Raw genomic sequence first — 21,127 nt, forward strand, 5'->3', positions numbered from 1 at the left:
TGGAACAATGCACGTTGGTTATGTCTTCACCATAACATTTTGTAAATTTGTTGTCAAAATGTCGCAACAAGTTCATGAGTTATACAATATTTTCGTAAATCGCAATATATGCTTAATTTTCGAATCTTAATTTGGTTCTTTTATGCTACACTAGGTACAATCCACAAAGCTAGATAAGAACAGGTTGTGTGTTCAATTATAACAGTATAATTTTCACTGATACATATGTCGAAGTTGCTGTTACAGTAATTGGTCTTCTTTCTCTGGAATATTCTTGGACACAAAGTGAAAGACGTCTATAAATATGTGATGATCCTAACCGACTGAAGTAAAAAAGTTGGATCTCGGTTGAATGGGAAGTTTGTTAATTGATAACATACTCTTTCTTTGCATCAATTAATCAATACATCTCATACAACAGCCTAACAACAATAAATGAAATTCTAATGAATATTGGCGAGATCCGTGAAAAAGGCACACAATAAACACTACAACAACAAAGAAACTTTACGTGAACAAATAACGTGTATTTATGATGCCGAATTTATTGTGACGGTTTAGGATGGAGGGACACCAAAAGTTACAAATATTGCAACTGTATTCAATATCAGTGGATGCGTTTTATTTAAAGATAGTGGACAGGAAGACGAGGGACGAGATAGACGGATAAAGATGTTCAAATCTTACTTCGTCGTGTCAATACCATGATATGTTAATACATCATACTCTTTGATTTCATGAATATAGTTTTTATGATTGAAGCATACAGAAGTAAAACTGATGTACACTCATTCTTTTCTATAAGAGATTTTTAAAGAATGTCGCTCTGCTATATTGTGCAAGTGACTTTTTGCAATACCAATCATTTTGTGATGATACAATGTCACACTTTCATCAAATTGTAAAAAATGAAAGCTTTAAGTAAAATTATCTAATCTTTTCCACACTGGACTAAACTCTGGAGAGGATCTCATCATGGAAACAAAGGGCTGTGTTTTAAATGAAAAGTCGAAAAAGCAAATTTGATTTGGTTTGATTTGAATATTACGCAGTCTCTCTCTCTCTCTCTCTCTCTCTCTCTCTCTCTCTCTCTCTCGTATTCTTGTTGTATATGTAAATAAGTTCGATCAGAATAACGTAATCGTATTGGCACACTCATTAAGTAATCAAGGTAGGTTACCGACTTCATAACAAGTCTCGAAATGGTCAGGTTGTTCATTATCATTTACCGTTTAGCATTGTTTTGTTAAATGCTGCAAAGTCACACAATTGTACATGCTTTACTGTCCCTTACTTCGCTATCGTAGCTAGCACCACAGTTCAGCAGGTTTCGTCTCGGAGACTGACTAGCGCCCGGATCACAAGATTGTATGGCTTTGGCGCGTATGACGTCATCTTCCTCGCGTTCGTACACGGTGATTAACCGATTGTAGTGGTCAGCGGCGATCAGTTTGCTGGGGATACGCTTCGTAACGGCGACACCGAAGTAGTTACTTCGAATACCTGCCTGTTTCATCGACACCTGGTTCAGGTACAGACCGTCTTCGCTGTAAACATGTATGCCCTTCTCGCTGGTGACGTATATGTTGTTCTGAGTGTCGATGGCTACTCCCCTTGGGTAGGTTAAGTTGTCACTTTCGCGCAGTGTGTGATCGAAAACCGGTATTTTCCCGCCGAATCCAAAATTTGGACGCGGTGGTTGTCGTTGTCGGTGACAGCCAGCTGTTTCTTGTTGCCGCTCATGGCAATGAACATCGGGTGGTTGAACTGCCCTTCACCTGAACCAAAGGATCCAAATGCTTGGAGGAACCTTCCTTGTAAGGAGTAAATCTTTATGCAATGTTCCGCGTAACTCACCGCATAGACAAACCCCTTTTCGTCGTTCAAAGCTATTCCAATTGGCTCAGAAATGCCATTGATCATTTTGTCTATGTTACCTTTGAAATCAATCATTAATATTCGATTATTTCGACAGTCGGACACTATGACTTTCTGGTTCTTGTGACCAAAACGCCTTTCGGATCGAATTCCCTGACTTCCTCCGGGGACATCTTTGGTATCACGCTCGCGATAAAAGCACCGTACTGGTCGAAACGATGCAGGGCGCATCCACCATTGTCACTGACCAAAATGTCGTTGTTCTGATGATTTATCGTGACGTCATAAGGATTGCGCAAACTCGGTCGAGTTGTACCCGACGGGAAAGTCAACTTTTGGCGGTATTTGGCGGGAAACGAGAAGGATGTGCAGTCGCGGCAGTGACCTAGATCTTCAGACGTCGACTTTTTGAGAGAATCTTCATTGCTGGTGAACTTTAGATACCGCTTTGATTGAGTTCTGTGTATTGGAATGGGAACACTGCATATTCTTTGCAATTTCTCCTTAATGTCCTTCTCGTGAATGACAAATCCCACTTGGTTGCTATTTTTCAGTAGGTCATTTGCATAGTACTCGCAATTATCGATTGCCCTGAGCGAAGTTTGCCATTCTTCCCTAGTCTGTCTGATTTCTTCCAACTGTTTTGAGCATCGTCTTTCCAGATCGCGAATTAAAGTAGCCCTCTGCGTTTCGATCAGCTGTGACTGTCTCCTCGCCCGCTCATTAATTTCTGCTTTGGTTGCTTGCAGCTCTTGCTCGAATCTCCCTTCTAACTGTCTCAGGTGCGTTATGTTATCAGATATGCGGTGCTTTGGTTCATCCGTGACCCTGAACATCCCTTGCAGTTCGCGCTTTCTGTTGTCGACAACATCGGCCAAGGAGTCGTGCTGGTGGTCCTCGTGTCGACGTAAACATTGGTAGCAGATCGGCTGCTCGCAAGTATGGCAGTATATGTCCCTAGGGCGCCGGTGAGAACTACACGTGAGAGTTGGATAAAAAGAAGCGGTATTCTGTCTGCCAGTTGTCGGATGTATAAGATCTATGAGAGCATTTGCATAATGGTCGTCAGGTAGGCACTCGGCGCCATCTTGAGGGATTTCACTCACTGCCTTGCAGCAAGGACATGCGATTCGGTTTCCTCGAAAGGTCCTCCGTATACAGACCAAGCAATAGCTGTGAGTGCAAGGCAGTTGTTTTGGATTTTCCAAACCATGGTGACAAATAAGACACTGGATTCGTTCCTCCACCTCTTCCCTGCTGACGTAATTTGATGCCATGGCAACTGTGCCTTGTCATCTTTAAGGCTGAAATTTAGGAGAAAAGGAAGTGAGGCATTTAATCATATCAGACCGACCGAATCGCTTCTTTATCTTGTATCGAAAGCAGATTGAACGATGTAATACCCATCATCCATCCACCCACCATCCATCCATCCGTTCATTATTCATTTCTCGTTCATCCATCCATCCATCCATCCATCTATTCGTTCATCCATCCATCCATCCATCCATCCATCCATCCATTCATCCATCCATTTCATCCATCATTCATTCATTCATCCATCCATCCATCCATTCATTCATTCATCCATCCATCCATCCATTCATCCATCCATCCATCCATCCATTCATTCATTCATTCATTCATTCATTCATTCATTCATTCATTCATTCATTCATTCATTGATTCGATCGTTCGTTCAATTCATTTATTCATTCAAGTAATAAATGAAAACAAAAGTCACACTCCCATGCCCATGGTATTCTCCATCGGATACAACATTGTTTTACCAGATACGGGACAGCATCGATACATATTGCAACTGAAAATATCGCAATTTCGGGAAAAAAGAAAATGATCGCGTTCCTTACGGAGACCCATGTTTCTAACATTTAGTTATGTTTTGCGCGATTTTGAATATGGAGCCTGACAATATCTTGACTCTGTGCACTGCACTCCGCCACCAGTATTTGGCGATGAAGCAAGTTGGTCAGCATAATGGCTGGCGGAATGAAAATAACTGGTAGTCTTTACCGATTAAGAGGGGTGGGTGGGGAAGTTTGGTGCATGCCGGTCCTCTACAACCTGACCTACCTCCATGTTCCCGTTTCTAGAATGTGAACTTTCCGATTTCAGAAGTTGAAGAACTTGTGTTGTAAATACCATTTCTGCCATTTCATAGGGAAACATAAAGTATGTTACACCCGTCATAGAGTCCATCATAGGTTAATTGCTGACAGGAAAAGCGACCACTTTCAATCCTAAAACATTTGTATATCATCAATTAAGATGATTTAGATATCACCTTTAAAAAACTACGCCGTTCGATCGAATATCACCATCAAACTTTCAAAGACTATATACCGTTCGACCGATCAAGTGCTTCTCGCAAAACAGCGTCAAGTTGATTACGATTGCATACACTGTTGACAGAGAGAAGGGAACGCGGTATAGTTGGTACATAGAAGTCTATCATGCCAATTTGAGTAACAAAATTAATTTCAGCTTGATCAAATTTCAAGTCTGACTTAATAAACCTCTACCACGGGCTGTTTCTCGTTCCCTGTTGCTGATGACGATTGGTCTGTCTAACTAAATTTCCGCTGGCTTTTCTAAGAGCAACGCCCTCATTCGAACTCTATACTTGTAAGAATTGAATGCAGCTGATAGTGACAAGTTTCGGAGGCATATAAACTTGTTGTTTTCTGCCGTTTGTACGTATTTAGGCGATGTATGCGCTTTTCCCCTACAATCAGAAATGAAGATCAAAGAACGCAGAACGTACACCTGTGCATCATTTTTGTAGAAATTTTAAAAAGGCTAATAGGTATACCGTTTTACTCTAACATAATGTGAACTTTTAGATGTAATTATGAGAATACATATGACATTACAGTTTCTGTATCGATACTGTTGGCTCCCGAAGTATTACAATTAGTCTTCTGATAGATTTTGAGATGTCGTTTTAACCGCGGTGTATTCAGTTTGTGTCAATGACCCTGCTGTTTGAATTCACATGGTTCAGTATTGTTGTTCAAGAAAGTGACCGGGAATCGGCCTCAGTAGTGGCTTGCATTAATGCAAGCTTGCGCAGATCATACAGCGACCATATCTCGGAACATTGATCAGAATACAAACGTTAAAGAACTTGCCCACAGGCGCCAAAAATGTTACATGGATCATGCAATGATATTACACCGATAGTAAAACCACCATGCCACTTCTGGAAAGAAGTGTGCGTTCAATTATAATACAATAGCAATAAATGCTCCTATTTATTTCTGGAATACGCAAATCTAGAGACCCATGGCCCAGTTCCACTAACTCCACAACGTTTTATGCGAATTAGGTCTGTACCTATACTAGGGTACTGCCCTCTAAGGGACTGGTCAGTTTCTTCGGCCTGGGGGGGGGGGCGGTGGATTCATGGGGGGGGGGTCACCCTGTTTTTGACTTTGGTGATAGGGGGGGTCACCATGTTTTTGAAATGCCCAATAGGGGGGGTCAGTGTGTTTTTGAATTTCGACACAGGCTCATCATTGCCTAAAATGCATCGTGTCAGCCACAAATTACATCCAGTTGCATTTTTCGGCGCGCCCTTCGGGCGCGTAACTTTAATAATCAGACATATTTTTCAGCACGCCCAACTTTAACATATCAGGCATACATATATCAGAGATATATGTATGTTCAATATTTTTCAGCGTGCTCTTCAAGCGCATTACTTTAATATATCAGACATTTTTCAGCACACCCTTCCTGTGCATTACTTTAATATACAAGACATATATATCAGAGATATCAGGATGTTTCATATTTTTCTCCGCGCCCTTCGGGCGCCATACTTTAATAAATCAGAGATATATGCCAGAGATATCTTGATGTTTGCTAAGTGAAAGTGTACTATTATGAAATTTGCATTTCATATGAAAAGCATGACAAATTCCTGATACTTTTCTGTTCTCTCTATGAGAATTCAGTATGAGAAAGCAACATGCACAAATATCAATGTTACAAGAAAAGGTCATCTCAGACTCTGCACACATCAGATTTGGCTAAAATGCCTCTCTATTGTTCCTCAGGAGATTTAATTGGATGGCTGGCAAGTCTTAACACCCATCAAATTTTTGATTTACTGCTTTTTCCTGTTTGATATTAATGATTGACATCCATTTCTGTACTACAGTTCAGGACATCTGGTTAAGCATAGAAAGTGTGAAATACATTCACAGCTCATTCAAAATGTACTGTATTCAAACTTTAAGATTGACACTTTGCAATTCCCATCTTACAACTGACATGCCAACAATTTCATTAAAACACAGAATGACTTAAAATATAAATGTATGTAAAATATAATATATATATATATATATATATATATATTATATATATATATATATATATATATATATTACAGTATTATATTATAACATATTACAGTTGTCGCGTGCGGGGGGGGGGGTTCACCCTGTTTTCGAAATTTGGAATAGGGGGGGTCACCCTGTTTTCAAAATTTGGAATAGGGGGGGTCAGCCACTTTTTGACGTCGGCAAAAAATAATCCACCGCCCCCCCCCCCAGGCCGAAGAAACTGACCAGTCCCTAAAATGAACTTTACTGATTTTGAGAAACTTGACTCCATGCAAAATAATTTTCTCGGCTTCAATAAATTTAAACTATCGATAAATGATAGCGAATTTATTCACACACATGGAAAAGACCATCAAGTCTGAGACGTAGTTTCATAACAGAGTTTAGTTGTATGTCAAGCCCTGACGACCAATTACCTATTAGGGCTTAGACTAATACTATGAGATCGAAACAGATTGGTCCAGTGGCTTATTTATTGATATTGGCTCATACAATTGAGCAATAAACCACACTTAGCAACGGTATACCACGAGATTGACAAGTTCACGACATATTTTGCAAGAGCGATATAAGTGAACGGGTCAAAATCGAGTGGTATACCTATTGCGTGGATGGTCTGTTAATTGCTATTTGTAATAATTCACGATATTATATTGAAATTCTAATGTGAAACTCTGATGTAAAATTCCAACGTGAAATTTTAACGTCAGTCTAGCGTGAAACGTCAAAATGTGATTTTTTTTTCTGTTGGTGAGTGCTCGTGCGTGTACCAACCCATCTTCGCTTGCCAAGGTCTCCGCTACGGGCAGCTGGATGCTTCCCGAAATCAGAAAGACTCCTGTCTGGCTAACGAGCCGTGCGAGCGGACGATGGTACCAACCGTGCTTTATCCTGAATATAGCGCGGTTATTTTCATGTCTCGGCCAGTCAGATCGCTGTGTTTGCGCCATCAACTGCTGGTATGATATACACGATATACGTTTTATACCTCGATGCAGTGTGAATACGTCAGGGGATATAGCTGTTCAATTACACTACGCACAGTATCTTCGCTCTGAGTGATTTAATTTATTGAACTCCAACAAAGCATAGAAGAAAGGCTATTGTAAGCGGTAGCGACTGACCTCGACCCGTTAGAGGACACGAGATTGTCTCGCCTTTGTCCTCGACTCTTGATAAACCGTGGTTGCTGGGCTGCCACTGTTTACGCTAGGCGGCATCTCCAAGAGGTAGCAAACCAATGAATAAATGGTGTAGAAAATCGTGATACCTCAGTGTAATATTTTTCAAGGGAATTTTACAGAATAAAGACGAATCGCAGCCCCATCGAGTAGGGTATCAATAGATATGGTAACGTGATTAAAGAAAGTTTTCGGGAGATAGTTTTTAGTTGTATGGTATTTTGATGTATAATTGTTATACAGAAAAGTCATTGTTCGACTGTCTGTGTTATCTGTCGCAGTAAAATATCGTGCGTGCAAGCTGTACAGATAATTGTATAGCATTTCGGATTGAAAGGGTTCCTAACTCCGTCAAACAAGCAGTGTTGCTAATCAGGTAACAATGCAATGAGCTGAAAACTTCGAAAATAGGATATATGAAGAAGCAGATAGCAAATAGCAGATAGCAGATTGATGTGACTGATAGATAGTACATAGAAGAGACCATCAGTCCCCAATAAAACAAATGAATCGCAAAAAATAAATTCAGTCAAGCGCAGCTCGCTCGTGGGGTTTATACGGCGGGATCTTCTGTCTTGTACCTTACTAAAAGCGACGTTGACATTATCCTATAGGGCGGGAGGTGTGTTAAGTTGAAAATAAGGTCAGAAAACAAATTAAATATTATGAATTGTGCCCCATAAATGTGCTGCCGTGGCCAGCAAAGGTTATATCATTCTCGTACGAAAAGTAGCATATCCTCTTCGCTGACCGTACATATAGGAACATTTTAGTACCCACCTTACCTCAGTTATTTGGGAATGGTTACGTCATGCGGTGCGAATCGGTATACTCCGTTATCAACATCGTCTGGCGATGATAGCTTCCCGCAAGGACTTCAATATGATGGCCCTCTGCACAGAAAGAACTTCATTCTTTTGTAAGAATTTGCATAACAATTGAAAGATAAGTAGCATCAATACACTTGAATTCAGACGTTAACAATGTCTTCCTCGGGCCGTCGTCCTCGCCCGGAAGAGATATTGGTACTGCCATCAGTACACATAGGCTACACCGATTTGTGGCCATAAACTAAACCTCGTGTTAATTTACATATCTTAACGAAGTAGGATTTTATTACACTTGTGAAACACACGATTTCTTTCACATTAAGTATAATGAAGAAGACGACAGAAAGTAACGAAATTAAGCCTGGCATCGTTTTATTTATTTATTTGTTGACTCAGTAGATACAATATTGAAAAAGTGGAAGTAGAGTATGTTAAGAGTTCACTTAGACTGAAAATATTTCTAAGTAGTAATTATTGAGGTGGTAGATGTACCACAGGGGAGCCAGGGAAAAACAAACAAACAAGTATACAAACAAACAAACAAGCAAATAAATAACAAACAACCAAACAAACATATAAACAAGCATTCAAATACATTCATAAATAATAAACAAACATACAGACAAACAGAAAAAAATAAATAAAACAAGCAATATCATAGAACGTTGAATAAATAACATAAATACACAGACAAATGTATACACACACGCACATGTATAGATATTATATATATATATATATATATATATATATATATATATATATATATATATATATATATATATATATATAATATATATATATATATATATATATATATATATATATATATATATATATATATATATATATATATATATATATATATATATATTATATATATTATACACCTACTGCCGTAACCTATGGAAGTTTGACCGTCCAATAACTTTCCGCATTTTGTATAGTACGCGGAGTCCCGAATACGGGAGACGCGCGACGCGAATTTTCAGGGGTTTGTAGCAATTTTATTTCAACAATCGCGCGCGTTCCACTCATATCACGTGTGCCGCATCCCTCAAAATTTACCATAGAATTAGTTTATACGAACTATTAATGGAGGGAGGTGTATAATAATAGGGTTATACACAAAATACGGTCCTGTATGGACTCGGGCTCAGTGAGTGACGTATTGGACTCGCCTTCGGCTCGTCCAATACGTCACTCACTGAGCCCTTGTCCATACAGGGCCGTATTTTGTGAATAACCCTATAATATATATATATATATATATTATAGGGTTATTTTGTGAATAACCCTATAATATATATATATATATATATATATATATATATATATATATATATATATATACACACATATATATATATATATAATATATATATATATATATATATATATATATATATATATATATATATATATATATATATATATATATATGGGACAGGGTTCTGAAATACTGCTATTCCAAACCATTGCGGCTAATGTCACGGTGTAAAGAACACACAGAGATTTCATTTGGCTGCAGGCTTCGGTCACGGTTCCTCAATCACCATTACAGGTTTACTTTGATCAAGTCCTGTTAGTCTGAACAGAAAGATCATGCCATTGCGCAGGTAAGACGGAATGACAGGAAACATTGCAATACATCTCGACCGCCAAAATATTATAGGCTTGTTGTTCATCCTTGGTCTCCCATGAAAATCACGTGGCAGTGCCTTTATTTTTGTTGAACTCACAAGATCCAGATACCAACATGAACATAATTTTTTTTTAAAATATATTATTATTATTATATTTATTAGACTTTGCAACCAAAATACCATAACAAGTACAGACAGGTTGAATTGTTACAATGATATAAAATAAATCATAAATCATACTAGGGACAGACTCTTTAAACCCAGGAGTAATCCTTACGTGAATCAAGATGGAGGCGACAAGTTCACTGTTCAGAAGTGTACAGTGGATACATAAATTATGTTTCCCTGGTGTCTCCTCTATTTCATACAAACCTATTTGAAATTTGGCAGCCCAGGTCAGGCTTGTCTGGCGATTGAAGGCGTTACCTTTGAGCTTGCGCAGTAGTGAGTTTCCGATGGATCGCGTACATCCCACTCACACGTTTCATTTTAAAATAGAATACAAATCATTGCATTCACCCTACTAACACGTTTACAAAATCACAGACTTGAACTTACCAAGACTGGGTAAGCAGTCATCTCGGAAAGTATATGTTTATCTACACAAACATACCTCAGAGAGGGTAAAATATACATAGCAATCAATACATCATAATCCAAAATATATTGACATGATATAATGCTTTTTTATTGAAAAGATAATGAACGGTGACAATACAAGGGTGGTGTCTAATTAAGAAATTTTACAATGTTGTACTTTTGTAAAAAAAGAAACTTGTTTCTGTAAATCTGGTATAAGTAGATAATTTTAGTCAAAAACTTAAACACTAGAGGTATCATGTTAAAATTATTCTCAATGTATGTAAGAACATGAAAGTGTAGAAAGTTAGTCTTGAGTTTGTAAAATATGACAGTTTTTTAAAACATGTCTCTCATCAAGTCAGCTATCCTAGATGAAAAAACTTTACATGTGAGAAAGACTCCATGGGTATGTACGATAATGGCATAAGACTGTCTTTGGTCTGTTACAGTCGCTTTGGACTTATATACATGTATGTACACAAAGAATCTTATGTACACAAAGAATCATATGTACACATACCAGTAGAATCATATGTACACATAGAATGAAAAGATAAAGTTATGTCTTGAGAGTATGTGAATTCACTTTGGTGATATGCAGAACATTTCAAAATGGACGTCATGGATCATTTTTGAACCTTATTTATGAAAGATACTGAAGTAGGTGGTCATTGGCCTGAGGGACCTTGGCCTAATGTATGCACTAAGTGCTACCAGCATGACCGCTTTTATTTAAGCACAAATCCTAATGGTCAGACTATAATACATTTGTTCAGTGCAAGTTTTTAATTTTGGAACTGTACAATCAGCGGCATTTCTTTTGACATTAAAACTATTGGACAAGGTTTGTTGCAAGTCATGATGTACTGCAATTCTATTTGAAATTTCTGCATGAGATAAAATTAACGTACATGTAGTTCTGGCATCTGCAGTATTGAAATGGACAATAACGTGAGTGGTAACCTAGGGGCAAGTGAGTGCATGAATCACTGGGCCAGAAAATGCAATAAAGTTCATATGAAATCAGTACTAAGTCTGCTGTCCACTTGCAAAGTTTGTATATTTTACCTCAATGTTGTTTGCCCAGGTCTGTGCCTGTAACAATCAAATTGGCAAAGCTAAATTTTAAGATGTTGCTGACATAATACTTGTGTAACATCTTACAACTTTATCCAAACTTGACACAATTATGATGTAAAATTTTGCTCTACAATCAGTGCAAATACATTTAATGCCCTAATAGTGTACCATTTATATTTCTTATGCTTTAAGCTTGCTATGCCACGATCTTCGGTAGGAGTTGAAGGTGTGTCATTAAATTTGTATTTGATGAAGGCTGACAGTGACATTAGTGATGAGGAATTGCACATGGGAGAAAACTGTTGACAACAAGAATTGAAAGTCGATCTTTGCAAGGATTTAATTAAGTACAAATATTTGTTTTTAACTTTTCCGTGATCAATGCAGCGGATCACAGGTTCAGATGATGGAAGTTCAGGTTTGATGAGTAAATTTTGATTTCTTCTGGTCAAATTACCAGGATATTTTGAAATTCAGCGAAAAATAAAAAGAATATTCAAATCAGTGCAGCTATGATATCAGATGACCATGAACATCAAGGCATGCAGCAAATGTACATATTTTAAATCTTGGCAGAATTCTGCAGCAGGTGTACTTTGCTCCTAGGATCTACAGTCACAGAAATACTGCTGCCTACCACCACAGCATCCTTCCATAGAATGTACAGGTTCTAAACTTTGGGTTTTTTATACCGTATTTGTATCACACTATGGAAGTGGGTGTCTAACTTGTCAGTGCTATCTCAAGAAATATATTGGTAAATTGGACGGGACAAACAACATTTATGGGATATGCAAAAATAAAATAAGATTTCTCTCTTCACGACTGAGCCACATCATTGTAAAATAAACTTAAACAATCAAAATCAACTTAGAACTTAGATATTAAAATTAAGATTAAAGTAAAATTTTGACAATAAAACTTACACATTTGTGACATTTGATGTGATCTGTTCAATAAGCCTGCAGCATGTTATAGAGTACACCATTATGCTTAATAAGTTAAACATGTTTCACAACTTAATACATTACTTTCTACATGACTCCACAAATTTAAACTGGCATCTCAGTTTGGATTACAATGTGCATGATGTTAGCAACGACATGATGTTTTGTTAGAAAAAGTCATCGTTGATGACACAGTCCCCACTTGTTAATGGGTACTTTGATTACAGGTCCTCAGACAGGATAGACTCCTCTTCATAAGGTCTGTGATAAAAATACTTTTGAATGAATTCGCTTGATACATGTCTGAGTTGTAGTTCAGGACATGAAAAAATCGTAATAAAATGGCCACACGGTGGCCATATTGGATCGTATCACACAACAAATAAATGTGCATATGCATGACATAGGTTAATGTCCTTGTAGAAAAATTTGATTAAAATTGGTTGAGATATGCCTGAGTTATGGCTTGTACATGAAAAAATCATAACAAACTGGCCGCACAGCAGCCATATTTGATCGTATCACAAAACAAATTAATGTGCATATGTATGACATTGGTCAATCTCCTTGTACCAACTTTGAATAAATTCGCTTGATACATGTCTGAGTTATGGTTCTGGACATGAAAAAATCGTAATAAAATGGCCACACGGCGGCCATATTGGATCATATCACAAAACAAATCAATGTGCATGTGCTGACATCGGTCAATGTCCTTGTACCAAGTTTGAATAAAATCGGTTGAGTCACGTCTGAGTTATGGCTCTGTACATGAAAAAGTCGTAACAAAAAGGCCGCACAGCAGTCATATTGGATCGTATCACAAAACAAATTGATGTGCATAGCTATGACATTGGTCAATGTCCTTGTACCAACTTTGAATAAAATCTGTTGAAACATGCCTGAGTTATGGCTCTGTATATGAAAAAATCGTAACAAAATGGCCGCATGGCGGCCATATTGGATCGTATCACAAAAAAAATTGACGTGCATATCTATGACATTGGTCAATGTCCTTGTACCAACTTTGAATAAAAGCAGTTGAAACATGCCTGAGTTATGGCTCTGTACATGAAAAAATCGTAATAAAATGGCCGCCTGGCAGCCATATTGGATCGTATCACCAAAAAAATTGACGTGCATATCTATGACATTGGTCAATGTCCTTGTACCAACTTTGAATAAAATCAGTTGAAACATGCCTAAGTTATGGCTCTGTACATGAAAAAATCGTAATAAAATGGCCGCCTGGCAGCCATATTGGATTGTATCACAAAACAAATCGACGTGCATCTGTATGACATATAAATTAATCCTTGTACCAAGTTTGAATGAAATCGCTCCAGGCATCTCTGAGATATCTGCGTGAACGGACGGACGGACGCACGGACGGACGCACGCACACACGCACGGACATGACCAAACCTATAAGTCCCCCGGACGGTGTCCGTGGGGACTAAAAAGAGGAGCAATTGTAATGGTAAGTCATGATAACACAATTTGCATAAAAATATTATGCAAATCCTTGCTTTGACTGGTGGCTTTGCTGAGAAAACTTTCAATGACGAACCTCGACACATGACATACAACCATCATGTCTAACATGATTAAAATTTAACGTTTCATTGTTATTAATCTTGCATCTAAAAACCGTGGGCTTCATCCTCTTCTCAGTCAAGTCCATTGTTTTCACCCAAGAATCAATTGTCTTTAGGTACCTCTGATCGTAGTTTCTCTCGCCTGTTCAAAACGAGAAGAAAGGGTTGAAAATACCAAATTAGTTCAGGGTCGACAAGGAAACACTGGGTGACATCAGGTATTTTGACAAACCCACAACAAAGTTACAGAGATGATTTATCTGTATTTTAAAAGTTCTTTCCTTTATCTAAAGACATTCTATTGTTTCTACCAGTCACTAGGATCACCAGCAAGGTAAATTATATGGGCTTGATCACTAGTTATGTAGGGCTGTATACATTGCTGATCACAAAAACATTCTTTGGTCCATTGGATGTGTGGAATGGCAAAGCAACCAGTCTTGGCATTCAACATGAACAGTGCTTTGATGGCTTCCACTGGATTCCTTCAATTTTGTTTTCACTATAGATAAAAACATCATATTTTGGAGTTATATTTGTGACACTCAAATATTTAATAATTTGACTCATGACACACATTTCCTACTGCATTGCTTTTGGCTTTATACTCATGAATTATTCATGAGAACCAACTGATATTCCTCAATACTTTCATTGGCTGAGTAAAAAACAAAGTCTATACTCACAAGAAATCATTGACTCTCTGTAATTCTGATATTTTCTGCTCTGTCTGTTCCATCCACTGGCGGTACTTCTCTCCCCATTGAAGTTTCAGCTGTCAAGATAACAAAACAGAATGGCTCTTAAAATCAACATGTGTGACTAAATAATGTCCTCAAAGTACATTAAAGCCCTGTTAGCTGTATTGTTTTGCATTTTACATACCACAAAAATACCATCCAATCTCGAGAGAGATTTCTTGGATGGGCATTATTAAGTCATATCTTTGAAAATGTCACTATTACTATCCTTGGTGATGGAATTGGTCTATTTAATTCTGGTGCTTACGTGTATATTTCTGGCGACCATATTTGAGTTGTGACTCAAAAATAATTTACCGGTAGCTGTTCGAAGCAAAGTTTGGCATTTGTTGCCAATGTTTGAAAAACTTCTGTTGCAACACTTCAGTTAGTATTAGTACGTAAGCTGAATTTGATTTGAGGCCATCTTGTTGCATAAAAAATGAAAAAAAAGGTACAGCTGATTGGATAGGGAAACAAATCAAAGCAAGTAGTCTAGAGTAGATCACAGCAAATTTGGGTTCATCAACGTACAACTGGTATGATGATCTGTATCAATCTGTTTGCAATACATTTACTTGTCAGCCAGACTAGTGTGCTTGGTAAGGCTGGTCTGTACAAAATGTGTGATCCATGACCCTCAAAAGACCCTCAACCTTAGACTGGTTGACCCCATGGATCAATTTGTAATATGGTAAAATAACTTGTCTAAAAATGTTGAGACTTCATGTGACAGTTTCTTGCTGTCATACAGCATTCATAAAGAAGAATATTTGTGTTTTATGTTGGCCAGGTGTAAAAGAGATTTCCCAGTGTTTGAAGTGTATAATAACTGGACGCCTGCAACATATCAGGGAAGGCTAATGTAGGTTGATAGCTGAACTCAGTATGTTCATTTTCAACAAGATTAGCCAAATTGTCTGATTATCCACAATTTTTCGCAAACCTTTTTCCCGTAAAGCATTTAGTATATGTATGAAAGGTAAGACACCTGTAGACAGCTCTAAATACTCTTGCTGCCTATCAATGGCACTATGACAACTAATATTTTTTTGACAAATTAATAAGGAAATTCATAAATTTAATGTACACAATTGTCACCGAAACAAGATAAAGTGCAATGAAAAACATCTACCCGGTACATGGCCTACACTTAACATTTTGCATGTATACAGCCTTCACACTTCTGAAAGCAGAGAAGTGTTCACATTCAGATTAAAATCCTTGAGATTCAAATCCTTCACAAGCACATCTAACTCCCCCCTGCCAAATTTCCCTTTGAATACAAACCAGGCTACACTACAGAACAGCAAGGACAGCACTCAATACTTGGCTGGTCCCCGCCTCAGTGACAAGCACAAAGAGGCAGGTAATGGGAAACCGCCATGTATCGAATTACGAAATCTGATTGGTTAAATCATGGGGCGCTGTCATTGGCTGTTCAATTTTACTTTGAGAGAAAAGCTAAAATTATCACAGTGAACGTGGCTAGAATTTAACCAAGGATTTAATTAACATTTTTACAAGTTTGAAATATTGGCAGGTACCAGACTAGACTAAAAAGCACGCGATAAAAAATGATGCACTATGTGCGGGCATGAGCAATTAACAACTTCCGGGAGACCAAAAACTGTCTTATTCAAAATGGCGGTTTGCCTGTATCTGCATCTTACTACGTGCTGCGTCTAGCTAGTCACGTGAGACGCAGTGATCAGCGAACACTCAATACCTGAATTTCACTCAGACTTACCTTCATTTTCAGTTCTTCTTCTTTCTCACACCACTGAGCTTCTTTAATGCTAAGTTCTGTCAAAAGTTGTTCATATTTCTCTCTCAGTTCTTTGTTTTCTTTGCCCAATGCATCGTTCAGGTAACCCAGCTCTTCTTTCTCTCTTTCAAAGACTTGACACTTTGTGGAAAGTTCCTCAATTACCGGTTCATGTCCACAATCTTCCAGTTCCTGAAAAAGCAACAAGTGTACTTCTATAAATCACTTTAACCCTTTTCCTGCCAGACAGTAATAACTGTATCACTTCCCCATCAGCCAAGTCAGTAAAAAGCGGTATTGAGCCAAAACATGACGTATTTTCACCCACTTGGCTTGGTATGTTATAGCATCTTTTGTCAAAAAAAATCAACTTTACAGTATTATGTTTTCAACAGCCTTTAAATGTACAGTATTATGTTAAAATACATCATATGGAATATGTTGTGTTAATTAATTTTAACCATCTTGACCTAGTGGTGAATATGGACTTGGCAGGAAAAGGGTTAAAGAAACAAAATAAGCAAAAATAAAAACATAAAATTTGCTTACATTATAACTTGCAATTTTTCGAAAACATCATTACATTTCAGTGTTATTGATGGTGTGAGATGCACTCAAAATACTTTACAATTCTTGCATTATCCCTTGCAGTTTACGATTTAAGATTATTTCAAGTTTAACATCGTTAATATGTAACACAGCGGAACCTGCATTATTCTTTAATTACCGCGGTGGAATTATGATGTTTGAACTTCTGCAAAGCCTTACAACCATGTACATATACATATAATTTATTTTTTTATAACTGGATTCAAAATAAGAATGCAAGGCCAAGTGGGAAGTATGGTACGTTTCGTCAGATATATCTCATCAGATAACTTGGATGCTACTCCATACTTACAGATAGTTTCAACACGTTCCTTTTTATTGTATGGATGTTTATACATGGTTGTTACTATTATGCACACTTTGTATTTCATCCCTGCTGTATTATTTCATACTGACTTCATGTGTGTCTGCTGATTTATTGCCTGAGGATGTCCATTTCAAGATTATCATTGCAACCCTAACCTTCACAGTGAACCCAACTTTATCCTGAGTGGATCACATTAGTTGTACACTGACACCTAACCGCTATTTCCTACTCACTGTCAATGATTCGATGGACACAGACATCAGCCCTTCGAGGGCCAACGCAGATATGAAGGGACGTTTTAAAGTCAGTGTTCACCTATCAGCTGCAGTATTCACTTAGCTCAAATACAACAATATTTCCAGAATTAACCCTTGAGTGCCGTAATTTCTCCCACCAAAATTTTAGTTCAACATTTACCATTTTGTATGAATATTCCTGTAATTTTTTGATAATTTTGAACAAAATGGACATCATATTTCATTGGCTACAGTTTTTTGTCAAAATTTTGGCAAAAATCGGAAAAAATTGACTGGGGTATATTTTGTAAAGGTGACAAAAAATTACTTTGGTGCTCAAAGGGTGAAGTGCCTCATATAGTAATAACCCATCAAAGAAAAACAAACTGGGAACCAGAAAATTTCTTTCATCTCGGCAATTATAGAATAGATTATACCTTGTCTTCTTGTGTCTTTGAAGGTTCTTGAGAAGATTTCTTTTTCAAATCTTCTATTTCTTTGCTGTGTTTGAGCTTCAGCTGCTGAATTTGTTTCTGTAGGTCAGAGACTTTGTCATCACTCCTAGTGGGATGCCTGTGACAAAAAAAACAAAAGGGATTTGTTAACCGAACATTGGGGGTGTGACAGAGATTTACAGTTCGTCAATAAAACTAATACATATGCATCACGAGACACAGTATGCTGTCTGTGTACCTTGAGTTAATATGAATATTCATGACTATAGTGTGCACCATTGATAAGAGTACCAGGCTTGACCTATTCACCCCAATACCCACTAAACAGGTCCATGTTTACCATTGATAACGACAGGTTTGGGCCAAACCATTGTGGTGAACAGGTTAAAAGAGAAATAGAGTCGCTGTCACCTTGGGACAGTTTATATAGGATCCATAAGCCAGTATGATGTGCAGCCTGTTTATGAGCACGTCCACGATCAGTTTACATGAAAAGTAACTCTGCAACATTTAATAAACATCCCAAATGGCAATGTAATCCACTAGCATATTTGAGCATACAAATCTTTTATAAAAGTTTATGTTCATTTTATACTCCATACCAACTTTACAAATTGTAAATGATTTTCGAAATGTAACTCCTTGCCATGAGGCTAGAGGCCTTGGAATGCAATGAACTCTATTATCACAAATCTTAAAACAAATCTTACTTTCCAATGTTGGGTTCAGCAACATTGACATATGTCTTCTCGTTTTTAAGTAACGTTGTGTTCTTGGCTTTCCTCAGCTCATCCAGTCTCCGCTTCAGTGACGACACTTCACCTTCGAGCTGTAAGACATTATGTAATTATGGATTTTGTATCCTGGGCAGCATTTTAACTATGATGGTACTACATTCACAGTGACATGATGAGTTGGCCACTGATTTGTGGTATGTGGTGCTGTGGAAATTCTGGCTTCTATAACTGTTTTGGAGAAAATGAAGATGACAAAAACTAGACCTTGCTTTGCTGTTACTTTTATAGTATATGGTTAGAAATTTGAATTTTATACAGTAGTACTAAGACTGACACATGTTGGCATTGTTCTACTACCTCCATGGTTCAACTCTCTGCCACTGTACACAGCCCTCCACTGTATTTCATATATTGTATTTCTCTACCGTACAACTTTATCTGGTCATGTATAAGTAATAAATTCTGTTTCTTAGAACAAGCGCGGGGAGTTGAGCTACCACTAGTGTTCCCAATAGAAAAGGGAAAAAATGATTTGACAGGGAATTTTCGGGGTCCAGACACTTCGCACCAAAACAAGTTCGCCCCACACAACTTCGTCCCAAAACCATTTCGCACCAAAACACCTCGTCCCAAGTACTACCTCGTCTAACGCCACTTCGCCCCAAGTACCACCTCATACTAAAACCACTTCGCTTACCATATAGTTCCGTCAACTCGTCCTAAAACATCAATGTCACGATGTATCATAACGTTGTTTTTATCTGCAACTTGGCTACCACGAACCATTTATTCTTCCATGAAACCATACCATATATATAAAGGAAACACAAAAACTACTAAATGGTACGTGCGCGGTATTGCACGATGCGATGTCATTTTCTCGAAATGTGTACAATTTCAAGATTTCAGTCCTGGGATGGTAGAAAGGTGATTAAAACTTCACTGGCAGTGGTGGTTTATTTCATCTTTAACGGTTACCGATAAATTGGGGAGTTAAGTCGTGTTTTTTTCGGATCGCAATGGTTTTGGGCGACGTGATTTTTGGGGCGAAGAGGTTTTGGTACGAGGTTGTTTTGGTGCGACGTGGTTTTGGTGCGAAATGGTATGGGACGAGATGGTATGGGCGAAGTGGTTTTGGTGCGAAGTGTCTGGGAACCGAATTTTCAGCCTGAAGCACTACCCTCACTCGTTGCGTTTCCTAACTGTAGAAATATCTATAAGGACATATTTATTACACCTCACATGATAGTGTAGCTGTGCGTACAGCTCTGTTTGACACAGTCAATGCACAACTTTGTACGTAGTACTAGTGTTAACCTAGCTGCAATACTGTAGCTCGAGGTTTTGCCTGGGTGTTTGGGTCGGAACGGCAAAAACAACATTTTGCCTGGTTTCGCCGTCTGTCCCAAATACCAAGGCAAAACTTCGAGCTACAGTACTACAGCTAGTGTTAACCATGAACGCGTACAAGTGTACGTGTTTGTGGTACTAGATGGCCAGCGAGGCCATCGGTATCACACCTGGGGCTGTTGTCGCCTTTTTTTCAGTAACCGCAGCTCTGCATGGTGGTAGAACTCCGTTCGTGATACAACCTACAGCCTTCAGGTCTCTGCTTGTTTTGTTGCAAAGGAACACACAGACCGTCAATGTCTGTGTCGAGAACACACAAATCTATACACAAAACCACAGTCCGAAGAGACTGTGACAAATTTAACTATCGTTCCCGTACTTGTGCGACGATGTCGTCCATTCGATGACATAGGCATGGAAAGGGGCGTTTTCGCTCTTCCGACACCCCTCTACAAGAATAAAGTAGGGAAACCCGCAAGCTATGGCCCGAAACGGTAGCACCGCAGCTATAATATGGCTGTGTACCGAGGCATAACTTATTTCATGACCATGGATTTACTACTTGCTCAACTCGCAATGCTGTATGCCCGGTTCTGTATTCTCAACTTACCTCTCGAACTCTCTCTTTCCACTGAACGTCATTTCCCTTTTTCTCACTTTCTTTCGAAGTGGCGCTAATTCGCCGAGACATTTCCTTTACTTGATGATCTAGCTTTGTAAAAGAAGCCCTATAACATCGACATCTTCTTCGTGTAGTGTCTTTCGTAAACTTCAAAATTTAAATAACTGTTGTTGTCGTCTATTGTCACC

At 38.2% G+C, this 21,127-nt stretch overlaps 2 protein-coding genes across 2 annotated transcripts; both read right to left on the reverse strand.

The window, feature by feature from the left end:
• Nucleotides 1–310: 310 nt before the first annotated feature.
• LOC139126004 (tripartite motif-containing protein 2-like) lies at nucleotides 311–8,324 on the reverse strand. The gene is made up of 2 exons (XM_070692075.1): nucleotides 8,218–8,324; nucleotides 311–3,182 (listed from the first exon to the last, which is right to left on the reverse strand). Exon 2 carries the CDS (start codon nucleotides 3,153–3,155, stop codon nucleotides 1,983–1,985), a length of 1,173 nt encoding a protein of 390 aa, XP_070548176.1. The 5' UTR covers nucleotides 3,156–3,182; nucleotides 8,218–8,324; the 3' UTR covers nucleotides 311–1,982.
• Nucleotides 8,325–10,570: 2,246 nt separating this feature from the next.
• Nucleotides 10,571–21,127, reverse strand: LOC139125909 (centrosomal protein of 128 kDa-like). The gene is made up of 6 exons (XM_070691994.1): nucleotides 20,928–21,127; nucleotides 18,941–19,059; nucleotides 18,213–18,348; nucleotides 16,606–16,815; nucleotides 14,802–14,890; nucleotides 10,571–14,257 (listed from the first exon to the last, which is right to left on the reverse strand). Exons 1-6 carry the CDS (start codon nucleotides 21,006–21,008, stop codon nucleotides 14,218–14,220), a joined length of 675 nt encoding a protein of 224 aa, XP_070548095.1. The 5' UTR covers nucleotides 21,009–21,127; the 3' UTR covers nucleotides 10,571–14,217.

The sequence above is a fragment of the Ptychodera flava genome, assembly GCF_041260155.1.
Source record: "Ptychodera flava strain L36383 chromosome 3 unlocalized genomic scaffold, AS_Pfla_20210202 Scaffold_26__1_contigs__length_13983176_pilon, whole genome shotgun sequence".
Classification (NCBI taxonomy): Eukaryota; Metazoa; Hemichordata; class Enteropneusta; family Ptychoderidae; genus Ptychodera; species Ptychodera flava.